This window comes from Charadrius vociferus, unplaced genomic scaffold (assembly GCF_000708025.1).
Source record: "Charadrius vociferus isolate BGI_N301 unplaced genomic scaffold, ASM70802v2 scaffold309, whole genome shotgun sequence".
NCBI lineage: Eukaryota > Metazoa > Chordata > Aves > Charadriiformes > Charadriidae > Charadrius > Charadrius vociferus.
Genome location: NW_009661370.1, coordinates 1,648,294 through 1,674,169, shown reverse-complemented (window position 1 = coordinate 1,674,169; position 25,876 = coordinate 1,648,294). Strand labels below are relative to the sequence as shown.

Genomic DNA, 25,876 nt, shown 5'->3' with positions numbered 1-25,876 from the left:
AATCTTTAGTTCCAGTCTTTGTCCTATCTAAATATCCCCCTTCCAGGACAGATTGCCCACTGCTTGCCTAACATACAGCACAGCTCTCTGTGGGTCTCAGGTTAATTCAAAACAAAAATCCTCATACGGAATGGAACCGTTGATAACACAGTGATAGGGTTATTTTCTAAAAAGCAGGTCCCATTGAGTGTCACTGTCACACGTCTAAATGTTCTACTCCTATTAGAGAAACAGCTATTTGGAGAACGGCTATCTCCGCTTGAAAGAGCAAAATGCTAATAACACCACCACTCTGTGAGTGAGGAAGTCAGAACTTCTGTGTCCTTTAGACTGTGCTTGAAAAAACGATCCACAGCCTCCAGACTGATAAATGACAACCGTAAGCTTGTGCTACTCATTTTTTTAGGATTATGTAAGAGGTTCTGGTCTCACTAGAACGGTTGCGGTCCTCAAGTTTTTGGGAGCTTTTGTGAAATTCCTTGGAGTTTGAGCCTATTTATTCATACCGACGGGAATGCAGAAGATGAGAAGCATTACTCCCTCACGCACTTAAGACAAAGCTGAGAGCTAGCAGCCGCTCAGTTCCAGTTCCAACCATATCACTGACTCACTGTGTGGGTTTGGGACAGCTCGCTGTCTCTTGGCCCCCATCCTGCTCTCTGTGCAGGAAGATTCAAGTGGCTGGATAGAGCCTCACTGAAGCCAATACGACCTATACGTATGCTTCTTCAGCAAGAAATTTCCTTAGAAATGTAAAGATAGCACACCAAAGGCTCATTGTTAGGAGGCTCAGTTTATGACCATGTTAAAACTGGAAGCACGGAGAACTGCATAAATCTACAGCCATATCTATAAAAGAAATGTCGGCAGACTGGTGAAATATAGAGACAAAGGCAATCATTAGCCTTCCACAGTGCTAAATCATAAACCAGCGGAAGTGGTATCAATTTCTACAGTGTGCGAGTGTATTTTCTGAAGACTGATCATTCAACTAAATTAGGATTTTATGAAACGTAAAATTAAAATAACCCGATCCTTCTGGAAAACAAAAGGATGTGTTTTGATGTGACCATCAGTACCATTTAAACTGCAAGATCTAGAAAAGCAGATAAAAGGTTACTGTTGAAGTAAGGGCAATAGTCTTAATTCAGCTGGAAAATGACTTTGTCACTGGCAATTTTTTGTCAACTTCTTAGGTTTTCTCCACTGGCCCTGAATGATTCTTCATCTTCTCATCCATGAAACTAACAAGAGATAGGCAAACCCAGCTTTTTCTGTCAACTCATGCCTGCTTCAAGCCATATTTCTCACCGTGGCAAATTCCTGCATACCTTCCTCTTGCTCAGGCTTTTCCTTTGCTACTTCCCACTGACTTCAGTCTAATAATCTAAGACCAAAAGGTACAAAACCTGTATGAACACTAGTGGTTATATCAAGAAGACCGGGTTAACTGTTCAATTATGGTGAGTAGTTAGAGCTTCATGAAGAAATTAATGGATCCAATTCAATACTGGGAGGAGGGAAGAGGATGTTTGGAGAAAACAACACAAGAGCTATGAATCTGTGAGCCTTCCAACAGTCACAAAAGGGGAAGCAATTGCAGACAATGACATACTTCCAGGCTCTAGGCCAAAGACACTGCTGCTCTGCCAATGCAGAGAGAAAAGAGCTTAAAGAGCATGAAACAGTTAAAAAGACATTCCTAGGAAAAGAGTGGGGATTCGATTGTCAGGCCCTGTGTGGAAAGATAGGCTGCCACTGGGGGAGGCTGGTGAAAAAGTCTGAGAAAGGTGGGTGTTCCCTGGTTCCTGAGAATTATGACCCTTAGGCAAAGGCAGTCATGTGTATAGATTGATTTATTGTTCTGAAGATCTGTTTTTACTTAAACTATTTAGTTCTACACTACTAATACTTTCTGTTGTAGAGGCTGTTTGGTCCCTTTATATAGAGCCATTGCTCTCAAGTGCAACTAAATATTCAGAAGCAGGACAGATGCTCAAGGCATGATCTGGGAGTGGGTAAGATGGAAGTGAAAAAGGACATGGTGCACTCTTGTAGAAGCCAGGTGGTACAGTTAACTTGGTAACTGTGATCGGAATAATTTGCAAGCTTACAAAGTGCTAAGCGTCTTTACTGGACTGATGCTCAAACTATCTCACTTCATACGTTTCAGCTTCTCAAACTCTCTTTCAGTAAACTGACTTTGGTTCATTTGCTATTAACCCCTGACCCATCTCATGTCAATTCTGGCTTACAAGTCAGAGTATCAGTCTGATAGCAAAGATAATATCAGCTGCATTACCTTTAGCAAATTTGCCTGGTACTTCTTTTCTCAAATTCTTGATTTTTGTCTTAATGAGAACATAATCCTACAAAAACTGGTCTTCTCAGCCTAGACAACCAGAGAGTTGCTTAATTCTCACTGTAGTAATCTGAAGAGCAGAGGTATTAAGAGCAGCAGACCCAACATCAGGCCCAGGGCAGATTCTACAAATACTTTAATAAGAGTGTTCATAACTCAAATCTGGACAAATATACCTCCTGAAATATTAAATTTAGCAAAAGCATTGCTTGCATTATTTCAGAAAGGACTTCCAGACAGCCCCAACAATAAGAAAATATGTAGGGAACATAACGTACAACAGTAGGAATCTGTGGATCAGTAAAAATAAAAAAATAAATAAATCTGCAAGTGAAGGAACAGCCAGTCACTTACAGAGCCCAAGAATTAAGGTCTCGAAATCTGCTACCTAATAAGTTTCAGAAAGCCTAATAATTGTCACCTGTAACAAAGGAAGTAGTTTCTTATTTCTGTCATAACAAAACATCTTCTCCAGCACTTTCACCTCCTTCTACCTCCTATTTATTGTGAGACAAACGTATAAAAACTATGATTAAGTTTAAAGACAGTCTGTAAGATGAATAAGCAAGTTACACTTTGGCATGCACACAGGAAAAAGAAACCAGACATCCTCACAAACCCAAAAGACAGAATATCTTTATCTACCTTCTAGACCAAAAGCCAGCTTGGCCACAGCCTTATCAAGGCTTAGAGACTTTCTGTCATTGTTCAATCCATTGAGCGGGGGGAGCCACTTTCCTGCCACTAAAAGTATCTGTGGCAGACAGATTCATTTCCTACTGGCTCCATCTAGGCTTGGTAGCCTTACACTTCACTAGTGAGCACTACGACATGACAAATGTAAGCACAGTGAGAAAGCTGGAAGGTTACATGCCTTAGACAGTAGAGCTCCTCACAAAAACTTCCACGATGAACTCAGACAGACGTTACTTCTACAGTTTGACAGCATAGTTCATGAAACCCAAAAGACATTTTTCTGCATATATTCTGCATTTTTTAACATAAAACAAAGCTGAGGCCAATACTCTTTATACTACTAAGTGCTTAGTATCAGGTAAATAAAAGGGCAGTTGCCAAAGTATTTTACGTAGGTTTGTCTGGGTTGGAGATAACTTGTTTATAATAATAATAGTACCTTTACAAATAAAAACGATTAAAAAAAGCCTCAGCAAAAATATCAAGTGCCAGATGTCTTTAAGACTTCAAGAGCAGAAAACTTTAAAACTCTTTCTTTGAAAGCTCTTCCAGAGCAACATGCCTATATTTTGTTCTTTGACCCAGTTACTAAAATATTGAAATTATTTTTTGCTAGGGAGTTTCTCTTTAGTGAAAAACCAGAAAGGAAAATTACAATTCCCAACATAAAAGTAGAGTGAAAAATGTAGAGCTTTTACTTTCACGCCAATAGGGTTGAAGTGATGACATAGATATGATTCAGTAACTGACTGCAAAGACTTCATACAGATAAGAAGCACATTGTAATGTACCTGGTCCCATCAAACTGACGGATGAAACCTAACCTCTGTCTACCAACAAAGAGATTATGTATTAGACTATCTTGACATCCCTGCCAACTCCTTGCATGGTTACTTCAAGGACCAAGAGGCAGACAATGGCTGGCTGAAAGACACAGTGATTAATCATACTTTGGCTCAGAAGACCAAGGACAAATAGATTAAAATGTTTTAATCTGGCCACTTAACACAGAGACTAACCTGTAGCAGGACCCTGAATAAGATCCCTCCTCTGTCAACAGTGTAGAGCAGACTTTGGAGAATACATTTCAGATTTTCTTCAGAGTGCCTCATGTCAAATAGGTCTAAAATAAGGCTTTGAGGTGAACTGAAATGAAAATGAGACCTTCCTATTTGCAGAGTCTTACTGTAATCCACAACACACTTCAAAATATTCTGAAAGAATTTCAATTCAGAAGCATTCAGTTTCACTCAGTTCTATCTGGCAATGATCTTCTTGGTGATCTAGGGATTCTGCTCCTATCTGTGCAGAGATACACTGATGTCCATAAATACAAAAAAAAGGCTATTGTGTTGAAACACGTTTTAAAGATGACAACTTCAGCATTAAAGACAACTTCACCTTGAAAATGTAACGATGTAAAAAATTAATCTGTTAAGGATGCCTATCATTCTAATAAAATGGAAATGTGCATATACTCACTTAAATACATTTTCTGACTTCTGCCATCAAATTAATTTTTTTTTTTTTTCCTTGTAAAAGTGGCCAGTATTTCAGGATATACCTGGCTGCCTTCAGGCAAGATGGAAATCACTTTCCTACAGACTTTGTATTTGAAAATTGAAGTTGCTCTAAGAAAAGATAGTCATCACCTTCCATTGTTTTTCTTGGAACTGAAGCCAGGTTGCTCTCAAAGAAGGTCGCTGCATTCTGGGCAATTTGGTTAGGAAATCCAACAGGAAATGATAAGGGAGAGAACAAGACTGGAGGTGAGGTAAAACTGGTAACATAATCAGCAAGCAAAAGAAAGGAAACTCATGAGTGAACAGAAATGTGAAACTGTGTTTGCTGGAAAACATCTTTAAGCAGCAGATGGGGTAAAGGAGGGAAAAAACACAATGTGTAAAAAAGAATGACTCGGTGAACAGACTACGTGGAGAAGGAGACTATCTTAAAGAGGATATGGAGAGATACCCCGGACAGATGAGTTGCTACATTGGGTATACTGGAGCTACTAAGTTGGATCATTGATAGCTACAAGATTGGCAGTACCAGCAAAGATCAGAATTGAGTGAATAGAAGAGATCACTGGAAAGAAAAGAGAAAAAGTAGAAGTCAGCTGGAGAGCCACAGAATTAGAGATAACCAGTGCAGGAGATGGGAATATAAGAGGCTTCCAACTTTGCTGCATCAGTTGAAAATAATCATATCAAAAGGTGCCCATTCATAATTACGTAGTGACCCAAAATGACTGCAGAGGTGGCGAGGCTTTTCCCAAAAATGTAAAAAATCCCCCTGATGTTAGACTATTCCCCGTACTCAAGCCATAAAGCATGCACACAGCCACGCACTTACACTTCATGGATGTTGTCATTATTATGCTAACTCCATGCACTCATTTGTTAAACTCTCAGTAAACAAGGAATCTAACATCTTCAGTAGTTCAGGATCAGTCTGGGTTACAGTAGATTTTGTCTTTGTGAGCATCTCAAACTTCTGTGGACTAATATTTTAATGAGAAACGCTTCTGATTTGCAAATCACTGCAATATTTTATTGCACCTCAAATGCCAATGTAATCACTTGGCCTGAGAATGAAAACATTTCACAAGTGTAGCACCTCCTGTCAAAAATATTGTTTAAAATTTTTAGTGGTGTAATATTTCTCATCAATATGCAACTATCTATTGAGTATGTTGGGCTGATTTTTATCTTAGGAAAATATCAGTCTTTTTTCAAGATGCGGGAACAAGAAACAGTTAGAAAACCTGCAAACTCACTATATGGTAGGAATTGTGGTATCCCATCTCACTATACCCTAAACTGTCACACCCAGTCTGACATTACAGCCATGAAAACAGACTGCAGACTTCATGATGAGATGATGTTTGGTATATATCTCCTTTTATGCACAATACACATACTAGGATACAATGTAATGTGCCAACACGATACAACACCATCACCAGGTAAATAAAGAAGAGACTGCTGAAAAGCCCTTCTGCTGTTTACGTGGGGGCATGCTGGAACTTGGTCTCACGCAAGTCACAAAAATTAGGAAAGATCACAGATTCAGAATTTTTTTTTTTAATAGATCCTTCACTTTGTTCAAGTTTACTATTTGTATGAACCAGTTGGCTTACAGCTGCTATTGGAAATATTTGTTCCTGCCTTACAAAACACAGTATTACTTAAAAATGTTAAAGTAAGGTATTTAAAAGTAATTTCTACACCAAAGATCCAGATTGAGAAACTTATGTCCAAATGCTTTTATTTTTCACAAACTTTTCCCTCAAAAGCAATGCTAAAACTGAAAGTTACTGCTCTCTCCCCTAACCAAAAAACGATGTTTTTTCATTGAAAAAGGGACTAATTGCCGAAAGTGCACAAGGAAGAAAAAAAAAAAAGTACTGAAATATTGAGTAACCTCTCTCAGCTGGACAGCAAATTGTCTCTTTGTGAGGCACTGCCTCAAAGAACTGTTCCTAGCTTCTGAATCTTTGGTGTGTTTGGGCTTCTTTTAACTAGATTTTCCAATGCCTGTAACAGTATTTTCTGATCAGGAAGTTATTTTATTCAAGTTAAAATTTTGAAATACTCTCAAAAACGGAAGATCCTTTTAATTATTCAAAGTCACGTAAGCTACATTCTGTTTTGAAATGTCATTGTAACTGAGTTGTAAAACCAAGCGTACCAGCATGCAACTCAGTTGATTAGAGAGCAATAAAGACATTGAGATTAAAGTTCCCAAGTCAGAAAATAGATCTAGCCGTAACTACTTCCTCACGTAATGCTTGGAGCTTTTAGTTGGCATTACAACAGCATGCCAAGCAAAATGTGACCCCACTAAACATGCTCCACATTTTAATCATTTCCCCTCTCATGTTGCCATTCCATACACATTTTTCTTCTCTTTCCTTCCATCTCCACGTTTCTTTGCAAGTGCATATTCCCATGTCCCCCGATTTTTCACTCTCAAGTCTGACTCACTGGTTCCTATTATAAGCGTTAACAAAATATCCCTTAAATTACTCTGAGAGGACATTGCTCGTGCTATGGGATTTAATGCCCTCCTCTGCAAGCAGAAGTGGCAGCTTACCAATATGCTCCTCACTGTGCAACGTACAGATATCCAATGCCAGACTTTAAATTGCTCAACAGCAAGTTTTAAATCATCCTGCTGAGAAGTCTGTAGGGAGACATACCAGTCTTTCTGCAGAGGGAGATCAATGAGCTGTGGAGACATGCTGGCCAGGAATCTCCCTTTCATCTAGATATACACAGTGTGACACACCAGGTGCCAGCTTAACTGCTATTCTTACGGGAACGGGCAACTTTTACATTTGAGAGACGAGTGCATTTTTTTGAGTTTATAGATTATTTTTAATGTGTCAAAGATTTATCGTGGAAGTTAGAAGGTTGAATAAAGTCAGCCAAAAGAAATTCTCAAGCTTAGTGTGATGCAAGATATGAGGGACTTACAGAATTTTACCATCACATTGATACTGCTTATGAACCCCCCTCTGCTGGCATCCCTGACACAGTTAGCCTCTGTTCAGTGACGTGCTTTTTCATAAAGGCAAGGGCCACACTGAGCTTATGAGCAATGTATAACTTATGTACGCGCTTACAGGGCACCTATAGCTGTCCCTTTCTCTGCCCATCTGCCCCCCACCATGGCCCCACTCTGCTGTCTAGAAATACCGCTTTCTTTCCCTTGTTTACGTAAATCTTTGCAAGGTTGCACAGGCCCTCTCAAACAGCGAACAATCTGAAGACATGCCCAGAGCTGGAGTGGACAAATGAGTGTCAGTACCTCACTTGTACCCAGAGAAAGGGAAGGTGGGACTGTGGCCCTGCAAACATGTTTCTGTCTTGTCACTGACCTGTTTCTAGCAAGATCTGAATAGGTGTCTAAGGCCTAATGATATTGATGTTAACCTTTGACAGCAATGGAACTTTTCTTTGTTCCCATTTCTTTTAAACATAAACATTCTTAAAGGACTGACTGCTTTTTGTTTCTGTAAGGAGCCAGGATGTATTTCACAGCCCTAAAGAAAAGATGAAGTTCTAGTCCTAAAGATGGAGCATTGCTGTTCATACCAATATGACATTTTCTGATAAATAACTGTATTTTAGCTACCAAGGATTTGCGAACTCAGTATTTGATTGCCATATTCAGCAATTGTTTAACTTTTTTTTTCACTTTTAAAAAAAAATTGATCATAACTTTTCAAGACTTCCCTCTGCACCTCATTAGGTGCTGTCTCCTGAGCTCTTCTGTCTTTTTATTCCTAGGACAGGTTATCTTTTCCTGGTTCCTAGGAAAGTGGTAGAGTCTGGGCAACAGTTGTGTTTGCTGGAAGTCAAGAAAAATGAAAATACTTCTTGCTCTCAAGGAAGTGCTACATTGGAATAGTGCATTTAACATTGAACATCTCTACCTCAGAAATATAAAGAAACCAAAGGGGATAATAAAGACAGAGATTCATGAGAAAAGAGTTAATATATTTATAGGTCAGTTTGTACTAGACTCCTGCTCTCACTACAGGAGAAAAAAAAGCATTTAAAGATTGGTGGTGAAATCCCTTAAGAGTTTGCTAAGAAGGTGAGACTTTTGCATAGCTGCCAGCGCAGCTGGGCTTTATCTGACAATATGAACTCAGAGAGCAACATGCATCTTGGGGTATGCAGCAAATGAAATACATATATAGATAATGAGGATGCTGAACAGGAGGTTTGTAACGGTCAAAATCTTTTTTTTTTTTTTTTTTTTTTCAAACAACATTGAAAAGGAATTAGGGAAAATATGTCAGCTTTTTACTTTCCTGCTCATCACATGTAAGGTGCAAGCTATACTGACAGATGAGTTTCCAAAGGATGAATGCAAAGCTCAAGGTACCAATGACATATTAAATATACGATGAAAGGAAAACAATAACAACAACATTTAAAAACTCAAAACGTGCCCCATTAAGTTTGGTTCTGGCTTTCCTTTTCTTTTTTTTTTTAAGTTGCTTAATCAGAAAAAAGTTATATTACTTCGAAAAGTTCAAAAAGATACATCTTTAGGATAGTCATAGCATCAGAAATTTCAACCTCCACAAAATATTTTTCAGAATTTTATAAACAACCCAGGTAACAATTTCTGTTGGAATGCTCCAGTTAGCCTTGACTGCAGCATGACCACAAAAAAATAGTAGTGTTCAGAAAACCTTCTGGCAAACCTATGCTTTCATTGTAATTTTCAGGTGCATTTTTCTTTTTATTGCTACTGTATTTAAGTTTATCATGCATAATTTTCTGTACAGCTGGTATTTTCCAGTTCTGCTTTATTTCAAATGAGAGAACTGAGTGAAAGCAGTAGAAAACCTCAGAAAAATTAATTTGTTTTTAACCTCGCCCCATTTTTCTTTTTTTTTTTTTTTTTCATCTTCTTGTAAGGAAATATGAAGTCTAACACTTCAATGTTTATCTTTTGCATATAAATGCCTGGCAAACCAATACACAAGTTGAAAAGCTGAGTGAAAAGTGTTTAAAGTAAGACCTGGCTGACTGCTTTCTTTAAAACATACACTTTTAATCTATCGGTAAGAAAATGTAGTACCACCTTAGGAAATACCATCTATGAAAAGCCTTTGGGTAAATTATTGTAAAACAGTGTGACTCACATTTGCAGAGACTAAATAAGGAACAGCCTGTATTAACAAGTAATTCCTCTCCCTACACAGTCCGTATGGAAACAGGGATATAAAATATTCTAGAAACATTGCCACAGCATAAAAGTTTATTAAACTAAAGTGGAGAAAGAAGAGGCAAAAAAACCCTAAAACCAACTAGGGGGTGAGAAAGAAAGATGATCAAGCTAAAAAAGAAAAGGGACTAAAGTTATACATTTTGTAAATAATGATCATAATTAAAGTATATTTCATGAGGCAGCAACCTAGTAAATAATCCATCAAAGGTGGCATACTGCAATACTTTAAAAAAGGAGAAGTCTCACCATATCCTTCAACAGACTTTGCTGCCAATGAAGAACTACAGCAAGTTACTTTGACCATTAATGTCTAGCCTGCTCTTCATCCTTCGCAGCAGAAAAACTTTTAGAAACATCAACTAAAGAGTAAAATGCAGTTTCTTGAAATAATCATTTTTATCTCAGTGGCAATAGGCAGCTTTCAGATTTCTGTCACCTCCGGACTTGTCGATCTGGGCTGAGAGTTTGAAAACCTTGTTGTACATTCTTACACCTTTGGGCAGCACTTATTTTACCATGAAGATTTTTATCCCTTGACTTCTCAATACCAAGACACCGTCACATCACAGCATCTTGTGTTCCACTAAGAAAAGTGGAAATGTAAAATCAAGGAAAAAAGCCTAAAGGACAACTTCAGACATCAGGTTGAACTATGATTGGAGGCAAAGTATTTTCCACGTAAAGGCTTTGATAAGATAGTTGTTTTACCGAAGAAGATTCTTCACATTTGGGAAAATAATTTGTTTTACTTGGCAAATTGTTATTCTTACTGCCAATTTGGCCAAAATATTTTAATTCCTAAAAGACAATAAAGAGAGCTTGACTTTGCTAGTCCTGAAACAGAATCGTGCAAACTTTTCTGAGAGGTGAGCGCAAACCAAGACATCAAAGGTTTCCGAAGTCTAAACCCTGCCTCAGCTGAACAAACAAAATCTACAAAGAAGAAGATTTAAACTTGATGAGACAGGTCAAAATTAAAATTCAAAACAAAAATCTACCTGTGATTTTCAGGATAGATCATTTTCAGTCTTAATCTCAGTGACTTCCTCAGTGACAGACATTACATAGCCTGTCTGTCCCCCCCCGGGAAAGTCTCCTTCATCCCATCAGCTCTGAGTCTGGGTTCGAGTCTCTGCTGATCTTTCTAGCGATCTCCCAGTTTCCCTTCCTGCTGCAGGCCCTTTCTCACTGTCCTTTCCCTTCCCTGTTGCATCCTGCACCTTGAGCTATGTTGTAGGTTATACACAGTCAGTTCCTTTCAGACTAAAAACACCCTTGCCCAAGAAGGGACCAGCTGGCAGCCACGTTTTTCTCTCTGCTGGTTCAACACATTCTCTTAGCATACTCGTACATTGGACTGAAAGAGAATTAAATGGTTGTATAACAATCCCATTCTTCTCCTAAGCTTTAGATGCATAAGAAAAATAGGAGGAAGAGGTTTTGTGCTTATTTAGTTAATGTCTTTTAAAGAAAAATATTTTGCAGCAAAAACCCTCTGGAGGGTTTTTGTTTGTTTGTTTTAGAAAAATAGCCTAGTATTTTGGAAAGGAAAGGACATTTTTCTTAAATCCTGTTCTACAAAAAATACAAGATGGAATTAACCTGTATTCACTTGGCAGCTAAATCCCTGCATAGGAAACCAAAGATAGTATTTAACTGTCAACTCAATTCCAAAGAGATATACTTAATTACATAAAATTAAATCAGACAGTCAGTAAAATGAAATAGATCCCCAGAGAACTCCTGTACTGTAATAACATTTGCACCACACTCTTGCAATAGAAACAGAATCCAGTTTTCTTAACTGTGAGACTGCTCCAAAATGTATCCTCTTACACTGAACATAAACATGACATTGATCATGTAGGTGCCTAAGAAAGTTTTCAATGAGTTCCTAAGCCGTAATCTGATGTCTGTGATGATTACATAGGGTGAGTACTCTTGAAAAAGAGGCCTTTTCTTGTCAAATTACCTAAACGTGGACTGATATCAATCATTTAATAAACATAAAGCTTCGATCTTGTTAATGTTAGGGCTCAGAAGTAACTTCATTATCTGTATACTGAAGTCACTCAAGTTGCTAATAGATGGAGGATTATATAACGCGTTTACAGTTTTCATGTTTGTATTTGTTTAATTCGTCCTTATATGGCATTTATTACTTTTTAAACAACTGATTAATTCTTGGCATCATTTTTTATAAATGAAGAGTGACCACAATGCAATATCTGCATGCGGATGAAAGCAAAGTTCATAGCTCTTCTAATACACGGAATACTCTTCTAATACGCCTAGACAGTAGGGGAAATTTTTCAAAACTACTGTCTCATTTCTTTATGCCTTATATACCACACATGCTCACATCCATTTGCAATATGGTTCGGTCTAAGTCTTTCTTACCATAGGTTTAATTGACTTTTTCCCTTCTGTCCTCCCGCTTCCCTTCCTTTTTCCCCCAACTTCATTAGACAAATATTTACAATATGTGATGTCTTGATGCCTTGCCTTATTTTCACTAAATATGCTAATAGGAAATCTTTAATCAACTTTCAGACCTGAAACAAGTCTCCAATCGCTTGGATTCATAGTGGCACAGGAGTTACATGCTTGATCGAAAATATCATTAAGGTAATGGACCTGAAAAACTTTAGCACAAATTGATGCTAATGTCCTATTAAAAAATTATAACAATTAGGGAAAAAAAAAATCTGTTAAAAAGAAAAGACTGAGAAAAATCCAAAAGGCATTCAATAGGTTGTGTGCTAATGAAGTAAGGCTGTTTTCTGTGTGATTGCTCCCAATAACATTCTCTGAGAAAAGCCTTTGAACAAACAAACAAATGTACCTTTCTTGAAGAATAAGTTTGTTTTCCTTCTTCCAGAAGTCTTTGAAGTCAGAACTGAATTCATGCCAAATACTGAAGAAAGAATGTGGGGACACCTCTTTCTCTCCCATTTTTGGTTTCATACAGAAATAGGCTGCGGTTTCCAAAAAGCTGTCAAAGTAAGCAAAACCAGCAAATGTTTTGTTACCCACTGATGCAGATTTTTTTTTTTTTCCTTATTTAACACTGACATGGTATTTAATTATTCTTGGTAGCACATCTAAAATAATAGAATATAAAACGTAACAGTTCTGATCTCTTTGTATAGAAATAGATACACAATATAAGGTGACTCTTCAGCAAAGCTGAGATCCGGCATTTATCATATGTTCTGGTTTTGACCAGGGTATTTTCCATTTCAAAAGCTAAAATAAATGCACTGTCCAGAGGGCTGCAAATCCAGACATCCACACCTGCCCATGTATTGCTTTTCTGTTGTGTTTAAAGCTATTTTCAAAACACAGAGTCAAAACCCATAAACAAAGTTCTTCAAGTCCTGTTGTATCTATACTAAGACACAACAGGGTAGATGGCTTAGGTTGAAGCCTACGCAGAAATGTTAAAACTCAAACCTGCTGTGTACTAAACAAGAAATGATGCAACAGAAAACTGGGCCAGGAGCAAATGTGCTAGAAAACAGGTGCCCATCATGACCCTACCAGAACAATCCGACATCCTCTGCTGAGCCCAGTGGAAAAGGACCTGGGGCTGTTGGTCGACAGCCAGTTGAATATGAGCCAGCAGTGTGCCCAGGTGGCCAGGAAGGCCAACAGCATCCTGGCCTGTATCAGCAATAGTGTGGCCAGCAGGACTAGGGAACCGATCATCCCCCTGTACTCAGCACTGGTAAGGCCACAGCTTGATTACTGTGTTTGGTTTGGGGCCCCTCACTACAAGAAAGACATTGAGGTGCTGGAGCATGTTCAGAGAAGGGCAACAAAGGGTGAAGGGTCTAGAGCAAAAGTCTTATGAGGAGTGGCTGAGGGAACTGGGGTTGTTTAGCCTGGAGAAAAGAAGGCTGAGGGGAGACCTTATCGCTCTCTACAACTACCTGAAAGGAGGTTGTAGTGAGGTGAGGGTCAGTTTCTTCTCCCAACCAACAGGCAATAGGGCAAGAGGAAATGGCCTCAAGTTGCACCAGGGGAGGTTTAGATAAGATATTAGGAAAAATTTCTTTACTGAAAGGATTGTCAAGTATTGGAACAGGCTGCCCAGGGAAGTCGTTGAGTTGCCATCCCTGAGGTACTAAAAAGACATGAGATGTAGTGCTGAGGGACATGGTTTAGTGGTGACTTGGCAGTGCTAGGTTAACAGTTTGACTTGATGATCTTAAAGGTCTCTTCCAACCAAAACGATTCTATGATTCTAAGCTGTATCTTCCTTCATGGACTATTGTAACTGGAGGTAGAGTGCTTTCACAGTTATAATTTAAAGTATTTAATGGTGACAATAATATACAAAGATTCAACCATTTAGCAGTGTCAACCTCACAAAGTCTCTGTGAAACTGTTGGTCCTCGTTCTCAAAATTCAATACTCCAGTTGTTTTTCCCAACATGAAAAAAATGTCTACATAAATTATCCTATTTTTGAATAAAAAAGCCTACAGCTTAAAAATTTAACATCAGTTTACAAATCAAATTCTACACACTTTTTCTCTTCATTTGTAATTCATTTTTCTATCTGCTGAAGCAAAATGAAGCCATTGAGCAATAAAGAAAAATATAAAAGACAAAACCATCTTCACTTTTTAAGCCATTGTGTTTATACTCAAATGCCACGTTACCCCAATGTACCATTTCTTCAGCTCTCTTACTTAGCCTACCATGGCACTCTGTTTTGTAAGTCAGCCCGTGGTTAATATATAGAATGTCTTTTTTGTGGCTTGGTTTTGTTGTGTTTTTTTTCCAAGTGAAATATCGATGAGTGATAGTACTGATTAAACGAAAAGAATTCCATTTTACTTACCTATTTCCATTTTCCCACAGTTTTATACTGGGGAAAATATTTATCATCTATTCTGTGGTTCCACAGAATCGCTTAAAAAGAATGACATTCATCAGTCAGCAGCACTATATTTTAAGCTTTTTGCCTACTTTCATATATTCTCAACTTTTTGCAAGACTGCAAATATATCAGGGAGATCTTTTGTTTTTCCCTCCAGCCCCTTCCCCCAGAATTACAGCTCTGGAGCTGACTATTGGGAAGTCATATAAAAAGCTCATTTGATTTTTCAGAGTGAACCGGCAACATTTTTTGAAGTAACATGAGGAATACAGGACAAAAGAGAAATCTGGAGGCATCAGCTGAGTCAATGGCTTATTTTTAAGGAAACTCCTTGAATGAAGGCCATTAATGATTTACAGAACACAGAAAGCTCAGAAGTTCAAATAAGAAGCCTTGCTCTGAGAAACGTGTCTTCAAACCATACTGCAAATGACAATAATGAGAAATAAATTTAAATAAAGTGAATGGCCATCCTAAGTAACGCTTTTAAATTTGAAGTAATGAGCTAGAATTCCCTCACAGGAAAACATCCCAAGAAACAGGGAGCCAAGACAAAATGAAATTCATACTGTACAGGATAATGCTCAAAAAAATTGATAAACAGCACTAATATTTATTGGAGACGCAAAGTCTTCCATTACTCTTCAATTATTCCAACTAGTCAGGAGATAGCCAATGTCTTTTTCTCTGGTGACTAAAAATCTCCCTGAGGACTGACACTTGTATAATCAGTACAATCTTACACATGCATACAGATGTGCCTAACAGCTGTAACTTAATTTCTAGGCTTACAGAGAGAAAAGAAATATTCATCCAGGTTGCTTGTCTCCCTGGCAGTTACTTTGGGAGGTAAGGGAAATAAGCTGTTTGTGAAATGTGAAACAGCAGCAGCGTACCAGGTTGTCATGGTTAATACATCACACCTTTCTAATGCCCGGTAACAATGCACAAAACATCATCTGCAAAATAGTAAGACTTCAGGGCACAAATCTCCATGAATCAAATATTTTTTTCTATATGTGCAGATCAAACAGTCAAGACAGTTACCACATTTTTTTCAACCAGAGAGATCTCCCCTTATTTAGCAGTTAAGTCTCTTAGAGTATATTCAGAAGACATATGGAAACCTGCTTGCTATACATTTGATGCTGTCATTTTTGTAGTACAAGACAAAGTGGCATAATTCACACATGAAAGACAAAGCAAATAAAGCGAATCCAAATGCATCAAATAATAAAATGTGCACAGCAATAAATCCTCTATATTACCATGCTCTTTGAATATCTGATTTGGAAATGTTTACATATGTCAAACTAGACATATCTCATAGCTGACTCCAGGAGTGGACACAGATTTTTTAAATACAAAGAGAAACTTGCATGACATTGCCATAACCCCAAGACTAGATATCATCCTTTCAGATTTCAGCCAGGCAGCAAACACCTTTTCTCTGGTGTTTTTCAGTGGGGCAGCCCATTCCAATTTTTTTGTTGGTCCTTCAACAGATTTTGAAACAAAATATCATTGATACTGTTCCTGACTATATGTGCAGGCACACAGACATTTTGAATCAAATAAGGCACTTGAGTTCAGAAGGCTTTTGTTTCCACACCCAAATTAATTTCTGCATCATACAGCCTTGGGAAACTCATCTGACTTCTCTGGCTTTCATTTTACCTATCTGCAAAATGAAACATTAATTACCAAACAGGTATTGCAAAGCTTGTTTAGTGTCCATTTCTCAAGTGAAAAGGTTCTTAGTTTTCCATACTCTTAGTGAGTGCCTTAAAAGAAAAGAATGTGCATTAGAGAAGAGATAGCAGTCATGGAAGAGGGAAGGAAGGGCATGTGAGTTATTTTCAGGGATTAAAAGAGGTAAAGGAGGTCACTGGCTTTGATTCAAACAGCCTGACTTTTCAAGCATGATTAAAAATAAGGCAGTGATGTTCACACCACTGTCTTATCCTGACATGGCAAAAGCCAGAACTCTTTAAAGAGATTTCAGGCTGGGTTTCATATCCTTCATGCTGGCACTGAAGGAAAATTAAGTAACATTAAATCTCTCAAAACAATGGAATAGTTGCTCATCCCTGACAAGTAAGTAAGGAAATAAGATCAAGAAAGATGGTTAGTTCCTTTCCTCGTTTTCTCGTCTTCTCATTTCCTTGGTTCAAGTGTTTGTGTAATTCAGAAAAATCACTGCAGATTGAGATGACTGAACTCACTGCTTACTCAAATGTGGAAACTTGATGAATGAATCACTGGACTTTTCTGTGTGCTCCCTTGTGTACCACTATGAGACTATGTAAATGATTTTTCTATTTGGAGGGAAGGAAGGAATGGATACACTAACAGCAAAACCAAGTCTAATCACATGAGAAAGACAAGAAGCCATTCACATTACAAATGGCTCACTGACAGCATTTCTAGCCAATAGATCTGATCCATTAGGAATATTTTAAGAGCAGCTATGGATTATTCAGTTTTTTTTTTTTCCATTCCATTCTGAAGCCAGTTAGCAAGCTGTTGCAGACAATGACTGAGATTCAAGTTTGCTATGTACAATGCATTTGCCAGTTTATTCATGTATGTGAATGTATGCAGTAGGTCAAGCTAAAGGAGAGGAAGAGAAGACAGAGCTGATGGCAACTACAAAAATACTTCTTCGGCTCAAAAAAAACCCCAAAACCCCCTAGACAAATCAACAATACTAAGCAATAATACTAAGCAATGGACAGCAGTTGTTTCATCTCAGCATCATTTGATCAGGCTTCTGTGGCCAAACAAATAGCAAAGTAACCATAGGTACAGACATGCCCTGGCTAACCTTTCCGAGAAATAATGAACACACTCACAAACACATGCGCACCTGGTTTCCGCATACAGCAAACTAAATCACCTGCAAGAGTAAAGATTTGTTTCAACGTGGATTTAAAAGCAGAAAAAATGTTTCTACAATTCTGCCAGAGAGATTCTGTACTGTTTAACAGATTACATATTTTGGTTGAAGTTCGAACCTGGATTTTCTTGACTACTTGGGTTTGGCTTTATAAATTGTTAAGCATCAAGAAAAGGTAGTCTTAGTGGTGGTACTATGTTAGTTTTGTGAAGCAGTTGTGTTTCAGAAGCAGTTCCGAGTTAGACAAGAGCTGCTAACGTACATTTTAGTTTGATTAAAGTCATAAGTAAAATTTATAACTAAACATAGTCCACCAAAAAAAAAAGGATGGTAAAAAGGGGAGAAAAGACTATATGTGCCTCTTATTATCTTGAATCTGACGTGAGTTATACTTAAAGCCAAACTGAGTTGGCAGGCATATAAGCCTGTTCAGAATGTTGATCCTGAATTGATGACTACATAGGGAAGATGAGTACAGTATATAGGTAACAGTACTTGCTTCCTGGAAAAGGTAATCATATAAATTGCCATATTCATTCTTGTTTCATTTTATAAGAGGAAAAGGCTTTGTACATATTTTCTTTGTGTTTTCAACATCTGAAAGCATTAATAAGAGTTAGTTTAAACACAGAATACCAAGCAGTTCAAAGTCACAAAAAATTACAAAAAATGAAATAGAACCAGCATCCTGGTAACTGAGATAGCACAAGGCTGTGAGGAAACTTAATATGCACAGCATCTTAAGAAGCCTCTCATCTTCATTCTCATATTTTGTTGAGGATCCTCTCTGCACTATAACTTTACATCACTTTCTTCACCTTTTTCTTTTTTTTTAAAAAAAGTATCATTGCTTCTCCTCAGTGTTTTCCCTTGTCCTGCATGATTAGAAGTGATTAAACAGAAAAATAAACATAGGTTCATTCAAAATATCTAGTACTTAAATGCTGGTAAGAAATTTCTTGGTGTCCTCTTTTTTTCCCTCTTTTTTTTTTTTTAAGGAAGAAAAGTATTTTTCTTATATTAAAAAGAAAGTTGAGATAATATGCCAGCTTAAGTCAGCTGCCAGAACCATTAATCTTTTCTTTCATTTGCCAATTTATATTGTGTAACTATGTATTTTGTAATATTGTGCCTTAGAAAACAAAGGTCTCAAGAGATTTTTCCTTTCCTCTAAAAAAAACGTGCCAAAGATTTGCAATGTTTTGAATCCTAAGTCATCTCCCTCATCTCTAGTCCCTTGCTTCCTATAAATTCATATTAAACAGAAAAGCATTTTATTTCTCCAACTAGATGAAAATTAACAGCTTCAACAACAACAACAAAAAAAATCCCTCTACCTTTGAGGTACCATTTTTTCTCCCAGCAAAAACCCAACAAAAATGATCCAACGTGAAGAACGCAAAGTTATTTTTTGACAGGCCCGTCTGCCTTGTTCATGATAATTTTGATTCCCCCTCTCCCCTGCCGGATACTAGGAGTGATGCTTTACAGCTTTAATATTCATCAACAGTGATCAATATTATCAGACGTACACATTGATAAGTAACACAAATGCCCAACTTAAATATTTCATACTTTATGCCATACAATGAAGGCAGCAGTCCCAGTGACTGAAGCAGAGTGTATACTATGACGAAGATTGTTAAATTCAATAGGTATTATGAATACAACCTTGCACTTAAACCAAATATCTTAGGAAAACTAAAATTTTTACAGGACTGATGAACTCTTGGAGTTAGCAATGAATAAAACCTTCACATGTTGGATTGCCATGTCAACCTCAGTTTAAACTGTTATTCCAGGCTCTTATATTTCTATCAGTCAACGGGTAGGTATTTCTTTAGTCCTGTCCTTCATAATAGGGGTAGCAAAGTAGCAAAACAATATGGCCATAACTAATTTAAATTATAGGGGGGTTTGGAAGGTAAATTTGAGCACTGAGTTTTTCACAATCTGTTTATTTTAGAAATTAATTTTATCACGTCAGATTAAGGAATGATGAAAAGATTTGCCAGATCACTTCTTGTTGCTTATATCTTTTGGAAACATTAGGTTATCAGCAATCACAGTTAACACTACATCTAAAAAGTAGTATTCTTCAAGATTTTCCTTCTCTGGATTTGTTTTTTTCCTTCCTATTTTTATTCTCATTCTTCTCTGAAACACTAGCATACAACCTGGTCACTGTGTATGTTTGATTTGGTTTTGTTAGGGCTTTTTTTTGCATTGCTCTGATGTAACCAAATGCTCCATTGACACAACAATGCCATCTTTTATCTGATGTGGCATAGGATTAGGTGCTATATTATGTCACAAGCAGGATAGGGCTATCTTGGCAGACAGAACTTTTCTGGTGACAGAAAGTACAGTGTTTAAGAAGCCATTCTGCTTGGACCAAGTCAGGCTCCAGCCATTTGAAAATCAAAGGTCAGGAAATGTAGGTTAGGGGTATTTTTGCTACCTTCAATATATCATGTGCAAAGTGTTCGTCAGCCAGAGCTCACCCACTAATTGGTGTTTATTTGAACCCAAATTCTGTTATGCATATTTAAAGGTTATGTCTCTGTTCAACAATATTATTCAGATTAAAATATGAATTATTATTCATACAGTAGAATAGAATTATTATTTATACATTAGAAACAGAACTAACCTTTGATTCTTTTTTGTCTCTGACAATTGTATTCTAACAGGCCACTCAGAGAAAAAGGCAAACATTTCTTAGCATGAGTCTTCTAATGCATTTTTAATTTGTATGTGCTTTCTCCTTTGAACCTGAAAATTTTCTCTCAAAAACTTGTCTTGAGGAATGTACAGTTCCCTAGATGCGTCGTTGTTAGCTGTAGTCTGCTGTAATCTGCATACTTTGCACGAACATGTAGGTTCTCTTTTCATAGTTTCATGCTTTTAATTTTATGTTAGTATGGATACCATCCCCATACGTGCTGACACATGCTGTATGCTAAACTGGGCATATACTGTATGAGCATGTGTAAAACAATGTCATGCAACAGTGTGTACTGGAAAGTCAGGCCCAGTAACATATCCAAGAAAAAACTATTTTTCTCTCTTAAAAAGACTAACATTTCAGCTTCAAACTTATTAAATAACGCTTGGCCAGTTGAACTTGAAAAACTAATAAGGTGCCAGTAGACACAGGGTACAGCGGCAGAATGAATTTCAACAGCAGTGATCTGACACACAAGCTGCTAGCCTCAGTGCTTTAAGAAACAGCTAAAAGTCTCATGTTAAAACCCAACTTGTCTCCAGTTGTTTCTATTAGCACACCTTGTCTTCACTGTCTAGTTCAATGGAGGCCTTCTGAGCAATCATTATTACTTAAAGAGGTTATAATTACATGTGGAGGTAGTGTAAGCTTTGTGTACTAAATATTGTGTTAAAAGTTTTATTATGATTTTTTTATTTATTGATGTCAACCTCAGCCTTGTAATCTGCCTTCTCCCATGGTATGGCTCACTTTTATAACTGAAATTCATGCAGGGTAAAGGTCAGAGTTATCCAACAAAATAAGAAGTAATTTGCCTTAAACCTAGAGCAGATTATTTAGTTTTCTAGACAGAAACCACACAGATGCTTTACCAGATTTCATGTACATATAATACTAACCCATGCTCTAAAAATATAACCCAGCATAGATTAAATTTTATACATGTGCATTTGCAAAAACACACTCTAAAAATAATAAGTGAAATAAAACTATAGGTCTGATTGGAAGTATTATCATGTACTCTTTCTATTTAGGTGCTCAAGTCAAACAGGTTTCAGTTTCTATTCTTTGAAAATTATAGAATACAAATGCTCTGAAATAGCTTGATATTATAGAACCTCCTAGCATTTCAAATGTTTTGTGATGCAGTTTCATCTTAGCTCTTTGGGTTTGGTCTCAAGAACATTCTTACTTAATTCAATGTACAAGAGCTCTGTCCTTAACATGCATGAACACAGGATTCCCTAATGTCATCAAAAGCCAGCACAACTATGAATGGAAGAAATACAGCCTTTGGAGAAAATAGAAATGTTCACGCGGGCTTTCATATTCTTAGAGTCAATTACAACAAAAACCCATGAAAGAAAACAGAAAATCTTCAAAATTTGGGTTGTTGAAGGATCAGACTAAAAAGGTCTTTACATGCAATTTTAAAATGTTAGGCATTTGTGACTGAACTCCTGACTTATCCCAATAGTAGTATCTCTTCATAGTAGTGACAGTATCTTTGTTTAGTTGAATAGAGAAAAATGGGAGCATTTGCTATAAGGATCAAGTTTAAATTAAAAGATGTCAGCCATTGGAATTGGTGGAAAGATTGTAATAAATAACCATATCACTCTGGATATGTGAATCATCCATGCTTACTCGTCCAAGAAAAGCTAAATAAACCATACTCTTCGTCTAAGAACACTCTTGTATCTGGAGGAGGAGTTCCTATCCCTTCCAAGGATTGCACGAAGGCTTCATGGTGTTTCTGGTCTGGGGTGACCATTGCCCTAGCTGTTTCCTTTGGGGTGGAGAAGGAAATTTTACCTCCTCAGACTGACTAAGGTAGAACCATCTTTCAGGCAGCAGTTGAGAAAAGAAGTGGGTACAAGTTATCCCACGAGAATCTTTCATTTAAGACACAGGGCAGAAGGGATCTGGCTCACTACAGCTGTTTCTGAATCTAGCTTGTTAAGAAAGACTACTAACAAGGTAACAAGGCTAAAGAACAAGCTGAGGAAGAGTAAAGACGCAACACTTTTTCCTAGTCACTTAATCTCCACATGAGAAGCACAGCGGGGTTTCAGCAGTAGGCTGAGGCAAGCCCTATAGTGTGGAGGGGCTGATGGCAGCCTTCCATCAGCTGGAAGTTATTGTGGAAGGAATGACCTATATTGTACAAGTTATTACTGGATAGTTCCCAGATGAGTTAATGCAATTGTGACCTAATTAAACCACATCCCTGACATTCTGCTTTTCTATTTGCATATACATGACAACAGCAATATAATATAATAATCCTTAAAGTAAATCTTAAAATACAGCAAAGAAGAAAGCAACAACTGTAGTGGCAAATCAACATAAGAGAGTAAAAGCAGAAGTGTTATCCACATTTAAGTCACAGCCATTGCAAATGCAAACACTATACTGTGAAGGTCTTAGGAAAAAATCTAACAGCTCAGGTAGACAACATAGTGAAAGAAAAAACCTACTGAACATAATCAGAAGCTGCTGCACAATGGAGAGGCACTGGAGCTAAGCACATATACACACGTGCACACAAGCACTTTACTTCAGCTGTAACAACTCAAAAGGAATATCTTGAATTTTTGAGGACTACTCAGTGAAACCACCTGCTGGACATAAACTGAAGGTCAAAACAATAAGCCACATTTAAAGATTTTAATTTCTGGGGCTTTTTTTTTCATTAATTTTATTAGCTATATGATTCTTCTCTTAGTTTTTTTAAATCTTAAATTTGATTCTATAGCGTTAGTTTTGGGTATGACCAGACCTCAGTTATTTTAACTACATTGTTATCAGGGTGTTTCTTAACTGCATTGTTATCGATGCTACCTAGCTGTGTAACTGTATTTGCACTTTAAATTAATATCCTTTATCTTTTAAGTAAGATCTAAAAATAGGTCCTTTACATAAACTGTAGAATAAATTGCATAAAGATGAGTTTATGTTGCAGAATATTAGATCTCTGAATTGTACCCGTGTCTGTTAAAAATTGTATTACCATTTGTTCTTATTAGCGCCGAATGCCATTAAATGCAAATTTAAGACCAATAATATATTATTTTTTTTAAGCAGCAGGCCAACATCTTTAAAAGAAAAGATAATGCTCTTACAGACAAAAATAAATCGTGCAAATGGTTAAGGACTTGCAGTCATTTGGCAAATATTTTCAGACAAGGACAAAGACTTCATCTTTCAGGGAAAGGTCAATTACCCATATTTCAGAAGAGACTTTCTGACATAATTAAACTGCCGGCTAAGTTTCCATTACTGCATTTTTACAGGCCCTGATGTTTTGTCAGAGACAGGATACTAAACTAGAATAATCCAATCTGTTTAACAGTCTGTAAGCTTCTTCTATACACATTTCCTTTGCTCACCAAGTATTTACTTTTTGCTGATTCAACTAATGTATACCTACAGTCTGAAATGTATTTCCATGAGCAATTCAAGTCTGCATGCTGGGAGCCACACAGCGAGAAAACACACCTAACAGTAAAGGAACCAACAAAGGATGAATGGCCAAAGAGTAGTGAAAGATGGTGTCCAACAGCATATTCTTGCCTTTCACTTAAAAGTGTTGTGCTGTGGTTTTTTTTTAACTACATACCTCTCTCCATTCTGAGCTTTTCACCACTTTATTTCAATCATTAACTCCATTTTCACTTTAACTTTACAGTTCACTTTTGGAAACAATCCAAACCATTGTGTGGAGGGTAGCAAGGCAGGAGGAACATTTACTGTTTTAAAGGATCACCAGTCTTAGGTGCTACATTTCTAGGTGTTGCTTTTCAGCAGTGCCATTGTACCATACTGTCTGCTATTTCTCTAAGTGTCATCAACTTGTCAGCTCATAAGCAGGTGTAAAGCTTTGTTCCTCCCCAGGTCTCATGTTCGGAGAAGCCAACGGAAATCTGCGAAGAGTGTTATGTCAGGAGTACTTTTTTTACAGGGAATTTAAAAGTAAAAATTTCTCTTCAAAATTAATGTCATTTGTTGCTACAGCAAAGAAAGCAACAACACATTGCTAAATGGATTATTAAAAGTCCTGAAAGCAGAAGAGGTGCCTGGAAGGATGCACTCAGGAAGCACTTAAGAGCCTAAAAGTCATTGGAATGTGTAAGTAATGGGAGCAAATTATAAAATAAACCAAATAAAAATATCCTGAGACGGGAAGATGTGTTCCATAAGCAGCCACACACATCCAAAATTCCCCAGTTGATACTTATGTCAGAAGGCAGAAAGTCCTCTGTTTGACTTTTCATAAAGCAAATATGTATTCTCATAATACATTGAGATTTACTGAAGAACAGATTAAATTCTGAGATTTGTTAATATCAGCGATGTACACAAAGCCATGCCAGTGAGTGGCATTTCTGTCTATCCGGCCCTTATTAGACATCACAGCAGGAAAACCAGGTGAACAGTTTCAGCCAAACCAAGCCACCATCATACGGGACTGTTGTCTTAGTGACCTATGTTGTCACTTCAAGCAGAGTCATACTCTCTCACAATTGCTCAGATCCCTTTATTTCTAATATTTCAGTGCTATGGCCCTGAATTTAGAATCCGATGCCTCATTGACTGGGAGATAGTAGGAAGAATTTAAGATCATCTGTCTGTGTCTCAGTTCTAAAGCAAACATCTCCAGTTCAATTTCTGAACAACTCCTGAGGTGTTATTCCAAGAAGAGATGAATCATTGCAGGTAGAGGGAAAAAAAACAAACCCAAAAGATCATCTTAACTATTTCAGTGGAAGAAAGATCAGTGTTACAGTCTGGATTTATTTTCTTCTAAAAAAAGACCCTAATCTGGAAGCCTTCCAAGGAGATCAGAATTCAATATTGGGTAAGGTATTATAAGAAAGGTATTATAAAGCTACATGCTATTCCTTCATAACTATTCAGCTGAATAGAGACAGCAAGACAGAGAATTAGGACCTTCAGCTTCAGTGAATGCTGTTTCTGGTAATTCTAGTCAGGTTGTTTAGCTGTTGCTTCTTCAAGAATGAAGTGCAAGAAGAAGAGTAACTAGGTCATTTCTGATTATAATCCAGCAAGATTATATTGCTGCTGTTGCTATTGCTTTTTGTTCTAGCATGGTAAACAAGATACCAGCTATCATACTGCTTTGGACAATAACTTCGATTACTTGCTATGGATACTGTGATGAAGCCCTGTCTCATTCTAAAATTGTATAAAGCATACCTGGAAATGATAGTGCTTCGAATTTTTAATCCCTGCTTAAAGAAAATCACATTTTGAAAGATTAGAGACATTTAAAGCCAAGTAAATGAAAATACAGAGAACAGAGGACGTATTTGTTGCTTGGTGGAAATTGTGCTGTATCTCCCAATTTTCCAAGATGCTAAATTTTAATTATAAAGTTAAATGTTATATACAGCTGTGTGAATTGAGCATATAGCTATGCATCTTGGGTCAGAGGACATAATCTAAAATAAAAAAAAAAAAAAAAAGCACCAAATTGTGGGCTCCTAAAATATACAAGCATCTTTTTCCCCCCCCCTCCTCC

At 37.2% G+C, this 25,876-nt stretch overlaps 1 protein-coding gene across 1 annotated transcript in view; it reads right to left on the bottom strand.

Annotated features, from left to right (window-relative positions):
* The window catches only part of FMN2 (formin 2), a 162,720-nt gene that overhangs the window by 3,796 nt on the left and 133,048 nt on the right, over positions 1-25,876 (bottom strand). Inside the window, exon 16 of the mRNA XM_009893653.1 lies at positions 12,660-12,809. Coding sequence (XP_009891955.1) covers positions 12,660-12,809 — 150 coding nt within the window. The remainder of the gene's footprint in view (positions 1-12,659; positions 12,810-25,876) is intronic.